The sequence below is a fragment of the Periplaneta americana genome, chromosome 15 (assembly GCF_040183065.1).
Source record: "Periplaneta americana isolate PAMFEO1 chromosome 15, P.americana_PAMFEO1_priV1, whole genome shotgun sequence".
NCBI classification, from domain to species: Eukaryota; Metazoa; Arthropoda; class Insecta; order Blattodea; family Blattidae; genus Periplaneta; species Periplaneta americana.
The window spans coordinates 59,069,180-59,078,530 of NC_091131.1; the positions used below are offsets into that span (position 1 = coordinate 59,069,180).

The window sequence follows — 9,351 nt, forward strand, 5'->3', positions numbered from 1 at the left end:
ATGTTGTATTAGGCTTTTGACAGAAATATTGTAGATATAATGTAGCATAATTTTCATCTCATTTCAGTTCATCTCTTAAGACTGCCAGGACGAGAAATTATGGAAATTTGAGGATTGTACCTAGGATAAAGTTTGAAGATTTGTTTCTTACAAAATTTCTATATTGGTGTAGAATTTCACTGAAGCTGAGAAATTGCAGGGATGCAGGTCCAAATGTTCCTTCTTCCTCACTAAGGTACTATACTACCACCAAAGCACTTAGACATGAATGACCTATTGTGCTCCCCATATTAACTCAGAGAGCCCCAGTGGGTGACCAGCTTCACGGTGCTTTTATTTCCTTGGGAGACATGCATTTCCTGAGGTATCAGTGCCTGATGTGGCTTGAGCCTGGACAGTCCAGCAGAATGTAAGGTGATGACTCAACATTCATCTCTCATTTCCTGTAACTTGGATCATCTATGAGGGCCAGTATATGTAGATGTTAATTCAGATGGCAGAAACGTAAACTACATTTCTGCACTATAGACTTATGGGAGAAATTTGGTACATCATGCAAGCAGATCTTTAGAGATACTTGCTCTCCTTTTTATCCTACTGGATTTCATTAACACTTCAAACCCAGTGGTAGTACTAATAATCCTGACACTTTTTTTTAGCAGAGGAGGGACCCGAAAGCTTGAACTGCAGCCTGAGACTTGGTGTGCTTACCGCACTTGTTCTGGGAATATTTGGCGCTAAATGGTCGTACTCATACGAACTCAGCACTGTGTACCGTGAACTTAACCCAGGCAAAATTACATTTTGAATTAATGACGACGAGATGAGTCCAAGATCCAATTCCCAAAGTTACCCAGCAATTTTGCTTCATTTGGTTGAAGGAAAACCTCGTAAAAAAACCTAACCGGGTAACTTGAGGCCACTTGTTTCATAGGCAGACATGCTGTTACTCCAGTGATGGACACACCTGGCACTTAAATTGTGAAGAACCTGACAGTGGTACTAATGTACTAGTATGCCTGCATTCCACACACGTTCAAAGTTGCTAGACTTATCGAGAAAACCAACCATTCGACACTCCATTTAACCTAATATTCATGGTAAAAAAAATGGATATTCGTATATGAAATATTACCTCACGATTTTTCATAGCGGGAACATATAAAAGTGCCAATATAAGGGTATGATATTTAAATATCTCTGGGCATAGTGTTGATTCTCATATTATAATTAAGATATTCACTTTCCATTGTATATTATTGCCAACAACTATGTTAGTGGTGTACTTTTTGGTGCATTTTTGGTCAACAGTCTGAAGACTTGTTGTAACCTTATAAGTGACACCAATAAGGCATCTATGCCAGAAGATAATGCCCCATAAAAAGATGAGAAAGTACCACCTAGGGATGAAACAAAATTTAATCTAATTAGCGAAACATGGGCGAAATTTTATTTTAGAAAATTCAGAAGTTGTGTGTACTTTCATTCTGTTTGCTGAACAATGTGAAACATTGTTGTTAATCATAGACTGGTATCGTGGGTCATAACGGGGACTTGCAGATGTGCGCAAATAAAAATATTAAGTGAAAGTTGTAAAAATAGAATTCGCCCCTTCATTAGTTTCTAAATAAAGTGAACAATTTCATTGTGTTCGAGAATGCATGAATTTTACGAAGATGGTAAAATGCGAGAGAGATTGTTACACAACATTTGTGTGTGCTAATTGTTGTCAGTAAGGTTATGCATAATTCTTTCAACCCTTTTTCGTTTTATGTTGTCTTGAACTAGACAGACACACAGTTTGGGTCACTGCAGGGACATACATTATTTGACTGTGCTGATGCTGATGTATTGCAGGTGACCTGGTCCTGACGGGGTACTTGCTAGGTCCTGCAATTATAACTTTGTGTACGTGATCAACGCCGTCGCTGTCTGGAAGAAACAAGTTAGGATGGAACGTGAGTCGAATCCCATGCAGGCCATGTGCCGTTCAGGCTGCGGCTTCTACGGCTCACCGGCAACAGATGGGCTGTGCTCACTGTGTTACAAGGAGGCGCTGAAGAAGAAGCAGCAGCCACCCAACACGACGCCTAGCAGCACAGGCAGCGGCGGTTCAAGCACCAACTGTTCAAACGTGCCGAGCAGCATCGACACAGCCCAGCCCACCATCCCGGTCATTGTGCCGCCCACCACAACCACCGACCTCATGAAGGATGTAAGTACAATGTATTAATGTAACATTCTTGGCTGAAAGGATTATTTCAACATTTCTACGAACTTAGAGACAATGTAATTGCTAGAAATTTATATGGGGGAAAACAAACCACTGGAGAAAAACATATGCCAGCTTCGTTGATCAAATTTCTGAAATATCAGAAATATGATTCACTGATTGTCAAACTGAATCATGTTTGCTGTCCTTTAAGAAGCATTATATATATTGATATGTTCGCTAATGTGACAGATCATACCTCATACACGCAAAGACTTACCTCCTAGACGTAATAGTTCACCAAGAAGCCAATTATATATCATGGAGGAAAGTGATCACTCGAGAAATGCTATTCCTCCATGGTTCTATGTTCATTTGTTTGCGATTCCTTACTGCCATTCTTAAATAGTATATCTATTATTTCGTTGTTATAAGTGTTGTTATAACTTATAATTGAACACAGATTACACACAAACAGCGTTTTATTGGAGTATTGTTTGGTTTTGATTTTCTGTAAGAATGGAGAAGTATAGCCTACATTTCTATAGATTCTGAGAAAAATGCATGAGAATAGTTCTTTAAATATGAACTTTCATAGCTTGTCAGTATTTTGCAAGAAAGAACTGCAAATCGAAACAATGAAATCTTGACCACATGCTTGCAGTATTATTTATAGGCCTATGTTTACTTTTTCTGTCGCTTAATTTGGAGAGTGTTACATTCGGAAAATTTCAGACAGTCGCAGAAGTCTGGAGACTACTTGTATGAGCTTTTGGCTTTGGGTTGAAAGTTCCCTGTGGATTTAGGTTTGCACAGACTTGCCTCCGGGTAAGTCTTTGCTTGTATGAGGCCCTTGTTGGTTTACCATACCCATTTTTATAGAATGTGAGTCACTACATAATTTGACTTGAAATGTGCAACATCCAGACAGATTATGATTGGACTGACCTGTACAACAGATGAACTGTTTTCACTCATACCCTGAAAGTTACTATGATAGTGCTTTTTTTTTTCTTCCCTCTACTAATGATGAAAAATCAAGTTACGAAAATTGAAAACTACATTGTCTCAGTTTGCAATGCTGCTTTTTAAATGAAGGATAAGGAATAAAGTACTACAAACTATTTATGTAAGGATATGTCCATTTAGTGTCGCATATTTATCATTCACAGATGAGGCATGCTACACACCCTGCTGGGAACCTCGAAAATAATGTTGCAACAGGACAGTCAGCTATCACTCGTTAAAACAAAATATCAATAGGTCTAAATTCTATTACAATCGTTCATTACGTTTAGAATTCTATTTACTGTATTGTTAGATTGTAGTAACACTGAAGAGCGTTGCTGGGCAACACAGTCCATGATGGAGAGGCCTCCCTTCCATTACATTGCCAAATTGTGAAGTGAAGCATGGCCAAGGAGAGCCGCGACCCCAAAGGACTCCAGGTGCTGGGGTCACCTGCAAATGTTAGTTTGTCTTTATCAGTACAGTCTTATTGGTTCTTGCACTTAAACACACGTTACCCCCTCTTGTGATAATATAAGTGGTGCAAGTCATGTAAATACCTACTGTTTCATAGAAGAGGATGCTAGGTGAAAAGTGTCATCACATGTTACCCCCTCTTGTAATATAAGTGATGCAAGTCATGTAAATAACTACGGTTTTATAGAAGAAAATGGTAGGTGGGAAGTGTCATGAACAAGGACAGTTGTGGCAGCTAGAGTGTGTTTGTTTGCAGAGTACAGATGGTGAAGGAGCTGTTGGAGGAGGAGGCAGCAGTGCCGAGAGTTCAGTGAGCAGTGGCGACGTCGACGACAGTTTTGATGGGAAAGACTCTGACAAAGAGGGAAAGAAGAAGAAGAACCGCTGTGCAGTCTGCCGGAAGAAGGTTGGCTTAACAGGTGAGATGTTCAATTATGGAATAGGTTAACTTCTACTGTCGATTGTTTCTGAGATTTATCACAATCTTCTTACTCCCTTCTTCAATTGTAGGGTCCTTTTAAGGATGGAATAATTTAGTAAGAAAATAAGTTCGACATTTCCTAACGAGTTTAATTCTTTTGTGTAGCTTTCTGTTGGATTCACATGAGTGAGACATTTAGCTCTGAATTAATTGAATTTCAATGTTTCACATTTGATTGTTCTATTTTCACAATTGTTTGTTATTAAATAAAATCGTCATTCAAAACTACGATCATTGGCAGTCGCTGCAACAGGTACAGTGAAACCTGTTCAAGACGGAAGTGACATGGTTCTAATCTTTTTTTTTTTCCGTTGTGCACAGGTTTCCATATTATTCAGGTGTGACATTAAAATGGAATTTTTGTCATTACATATACATGAAAAACAAAATGGCATGCCGCAAACTGCAAGAAGTACAAAATATTCCATTTAACACTCATCACATTAAATCAGCTTTCTGTCGCTTATTACGTTGGTAAATCATCTTGATTAAAATCTCATTTTCTGTATAAATATTATGTAACTCATTAGTCATTAAACATTACTAAAGTTTACTAATCTCATTCTATTTAATATCTAACACTATACTCTAATACTGTACTGCATATCACTGCACATTATTAATTAATTGGACTAGGAGCCATCTATTAGAAGCCTTGAATTCTGGTTTATTTAACTTCTTTCCCAGTTCAATAGCTTGCTTTGCAAAACAGATCCAGAAATTGGCTTGTTCTTTGAAAGGTCATGAAGAACCCACTCCCACAACAGTTCATTTATTTCCACATAAACAGTTGCTTTCTGGTTCCTTTTGTGTCACCAATATTGGCCGCACGCCACTCACTCATTATGATCTTTATTTTTTAAAGTGTCCCATCTGAGTTTTCCACAACTGTACTTCAATGTTATTTCACATAGACTTTGTTTCTAATTTTCCTTTATCTCGATAACTTTTACTTCATCACTTAATATTAATGCCACATTTTATGCAACTTTTTTTTTTTTTTAACCTGGAAATCACTACACTTGCGCTCTGTTTAGCTACGACAGTATACGGGTGTGAGGCATTGAAAATCTTTGAAGGGACTCGTCTGCCTAGTCAACAGGGTAATAAAATTTATGACCGACAGGCCAACACACCCTGGTACCCTCTAGAATTTTGCAAAGAAAACTTGTTTTTATCTTAGTGACCTACATATTTCGTATATTCCTTGAAATTACACGCTGTTTCAAAAATATAGTTACAAAATATAGTGTGTGTCCAAAATATTGTTTCCGTTTTGAACAGTAGCGGACAGTTTCCTTTTCTGCGTTGGACAGTTTCCGTTTTATTCAGGAAAAATTACACATAATACATACAAATTTCGCCGGGCCCAATAAATTGTTCCGAAATAGACAGGATTCCGGATTATTCAGGTTCCGATTTGAACAGGTTTCACTGTATTGGGTAAAGAGTGTATCGCAGCATGCACAACCATGCTTAGAGCCGAAGCTGCTGATATGTATTACATTTCAAATTCCAGTGCAGTAAATTTTACGGAATTGACTTAGTGTGTTCTTCCCGTTTAGTAGTCATTTAATAAGGTGTGATTACTTTACAAAAAAAGTCAGTTGTTTTGACATACTCACTTTTAAAGAATAAACCATGCCCTCAAATTGTGGTAACTGTTCCATAATTTATTCATTTACATCATGGTGTGTTACGAAATGTTTCGCAGTTCCTAAAGCAGTAAATGTCATTAAAGGACACAAGAATGTTGAAGACAAGCTCATAGCTTTAAATTTCCACGGACTTCAAAGTGAGTCACATTTTAACAATAAACACGTGCTCTATTTTCGCGTTCTTACTTTTTCACAGCAAATCTAACTTCGAGCAAAATTGATTTAGAACATATAAATGAGTTTAAAATATGATCGTGTAAGTGTAAAAAACGCATTAACAAAAAACGTATAACCGCAACAAATTAACATAGAAATTTTGCTGGGACATCAGAAAAAAAGGAGTGTGTGATAAATGTATATGTGTGAAATGTATAAAGAATTTTTACTGTACAATGAATATGAGTGGTTTTTAGTTGATAAACTGGGGAGATATTCGTTCAAGATCTCACTGATCCATTGTCTTCTATCCGTTGTTGTGCATGTGTTAGGTACATAAATTTACAATAGATCAGATAAGCCAAGACTATTTAAGAAGAGCCAGTGAATTGGGTTATGTTTTGTATTTTAATAGTAATGATGAACCTTCGACATTCTTTACACTGAGAAAATAAAGTTGATGTAGTTTCAGGTGCAAATTTTCTGGCTAATTGATGCTGATATTGTTTTGTTGCAGGGTTTGAGTGTCGATGCGGGGGACTGTTCTGTGCAGTGCATCGGTACAGCGACAAGCACAACTGCACCTTCGACTACCGAGAGATGGGAGCCCAGGAGATTCGTCGCAACAACCCTGTCGTAGTGGGTGAGAAGATCCAGAAGATTTGAACCTGTTGTGCCTAGTAATAGAAGTGATTAGGGATCAAATAGCTATTGGGGTAAAATGTTTGTTCTAAATTTCACCGGCAGCTGACTGCAGGAAAGAATAAAACAAAATGTAAAGCTCCAGTTGTGCCATTTGTGACGCACGCGGTCAGTGCTCTGGATTGTGGTTACAGTTGCCGATATTTTTTGATGAACAAAAATAAAGAATGGATGGCACATTGATTGAAACTGCACTGACAGGACACTCTTGAGTCTGAGACTTGAAATATATGTAAGACGAAAGTGGCTTTCTTTCCCCCTTTTACCTCCCCCCTTTTTGCTTTGTTATAATCTAGTTTAGGTCAGACATAAAATAATTCTCACACAGTTAGGAGTGGAAGGAAAGCCGAAGAGGAATGGATTGTGTTGCGAGTGCATACGGCGAGCTGTAGAAGCAGTCTCCATAGTCGTGTGTTGTTTGTTCGACGTGCTCTCACGTTAAACGTGCGTAAAGCACATAGAACATGCATAGGTAATGTATAATTTACATGTTTTCAGTAGATAAATGCCTTTACAAAGACTTACGTTGATTTTAAGAACTAAATAGGAAAGATGGAGGAATAAAAAGTATATATAAGTAAAGTTGTTTTGAATGTTTACCATCTGCTGATTTTGTTGTAGTCCAGGTTTTTTAAGCTTGCCTGACTCTTTGTCAGATATATCATAAAGCTGATGTTGGTTTTTCCCTGTTTCATATCAATTTCTAGGGACTTCTTTATGGAGGGGTTGGTAAAAAGATTGCTCATCATACAAATTGGTGTAACTTGGCCACTAGCTAGTAGAAAAGTACATGTGTTTTGCAAGTTTATTATATTAAATTAACAACACAAATTAGACATTCTGTATCCTCCTGTTCTTGTATAACTGCTTAGAGATTTTAACCAAAACAGTGTTACACACCGGGAAAGATAACTGAACCAACTGTGGAATGAAGTCGTGGTCAGTACTTAAGACTCGATCCTCAGAGTTGAAGTGGTATTCAGTTTTCTTTCCAGTTTTGGTCGTCCTAACAAGCTTTTCAAAACATGAATAAGAATCAGAACTTCCTATTATTGATTAGGGATGTTGATGAGTGGGTAATTCTTGCTTGTTTTAAGTTTTGTTTGATGAAGTATACATATAATAATGGTAGACTTCAGTTTGGAGTTCGTCTGGGAATTTTTTTTAGATGTGACTGTTGGCATGACTGTTACTTTGTTTAGTAGTTTTGTTGCATGCCATTCATGGGAGAATGAAGCTTCTCTTGCTCTTCTGTTCTTTGAGAGAGGATGCGATTTGTAGCTCATTTATTTTTATTGTTCTCATGATTCGCATTGTGTGTGTGAGTCTCTCTGGCAATGTCGTCACTCTGATCTGCGTTTTGTTGGGGGTTATCTCTCACTAGCAAAATCCGTCCATCCTGCCACACAGAACAATAACATGTGACTCTTCTCGTAACCCAAATTTGACAGACCCTCGGAGAGTTGTTGAGATCCCCACAGATTTTTATATTCTTTGTATTAGATTGTCTGGGTTCGTCACGCAATGTGACAAGTCATTTATCCTAAAGAGATAACCCCGAGGAGTTATGTATAATGGTGGTTGTAATTATTTTGTAAATATGTTATGCAAAATGTGACAGATTTGTTAATATAAAACTCTGATCAGAATGCTTGCCACAAGAGAGAGGTGTTTTATTTCGTAATGCTGTTTCTCTCCCTAAATATGCAGCCTACCATTTTTAAGACTGCACGACTTGTCAAATTAGAAGTTCATTTTAGTTTTCACACCTTACTAGTAATTGGTCGTCATTCCATCACAACTTCCAGCACGTCTCGTCGTGGAATGACTGCTAGTGTGTACGTGCCCAAGTATGACAATACAAATTATTCGTAGTTGCAATTGCTTGTGCCTATTATATTCGGTTTGTAGCGCAACTCTGCATATTTTGAAGCACAAATTGAATTTATAAATTGGCAGAAACTTTTATACCCTTTTCTCTCTCTTTCTGTCCCTCTCTTTCTCCGAGTTGTGTGTGTGATTTTCGTAATAAGGAGGAGTGGTACTTTTTAGCAGAGTGGACCTGTAAGTGATGTGCGAGTGAAGTGAACACAAATAGCCTGAATGCAAGCAGTTTGCCTTGCCAAAAGTTCTTTTCCTTGACTTGATTTTCTTTCATTTTGGGCGTATGTGGTTTGAATATGTGGGAGGGAAATCTTTCTTGTGGTTGTTGAGTGATTTCTGACTGCTAGCTCCTTTTATTCTTGAATATGTAAGAGAAAGACTCCCCTCTCCCAATTATGTAAATTTTGTGGGAACCATTAGTTGTGCAAATCATTATTCAGTGTACATTTTTATTTACTCATTCTATTTCACATTACATGTAAGTCTCGTCTCGCTGAGCAGTGTTTAACCTACGTATTGTTCTGAAAACATTGTATGTGAGGTAATAATAAAAACCTTGAATTCAATAAAGTCTTCACCTTGTTTTAGAAGAAAATGCATACTAGAGATTATTGTGTACCATTGACCATTATGATCCAAGCTTCAAGCATATTGTCTGTTTCTGTTTTTACTAGTAGTTACATGATAGTTCAACACAGTGAGGGAAGTGGCGGGGAGGGGGGACCAGAGGCAATATGCTACCCCAAGATTTTCCCCTGGCATAGCCCCTCCCT

The 9,351-nt window shown here is 37.7% G+C and overlaps 1 protein-coding gene across 6 annotated transcripts in view; it reads left to right on the plus strand.

Annotated features, from left to right (window-relative positions):
- drn (doctor no) overlaps positions 1 to 9,151 on the plus strand; it is a 34,044-nt gene extending 24,893 nt beyond the window's left edge. For all 6 annotated transcript variants that reach the window (XM_069847348.1, XM_069847350.1, XM_069847351.1 and 3 more), the window contains 3 exons: positions 1,858 to 2,215; positions 3,954 to 4,116; positions 6,510 to 9,151. In XM_069847348.1, the coding sequence (XP_069703449.1) occupies positions 1,952 to 2,215; positions 3,954 to 4,116; positions 6,510 to 6,658 (576 nt within the window). In that variant the 5' untranslated portion in view covers positions 1,858 to 1,951 and the 3' untranslated portion in view covers positions 6,659 to 9,151. The remainder of the gene's footprint in view (positions 1 to 1,857; positions 2,216 to 3,953; positions 4,117 to 6,509) is intronic.
- The last annotated feature ends 200 nt before the right edge of the window (positions 9,152 to 9,351 follow it).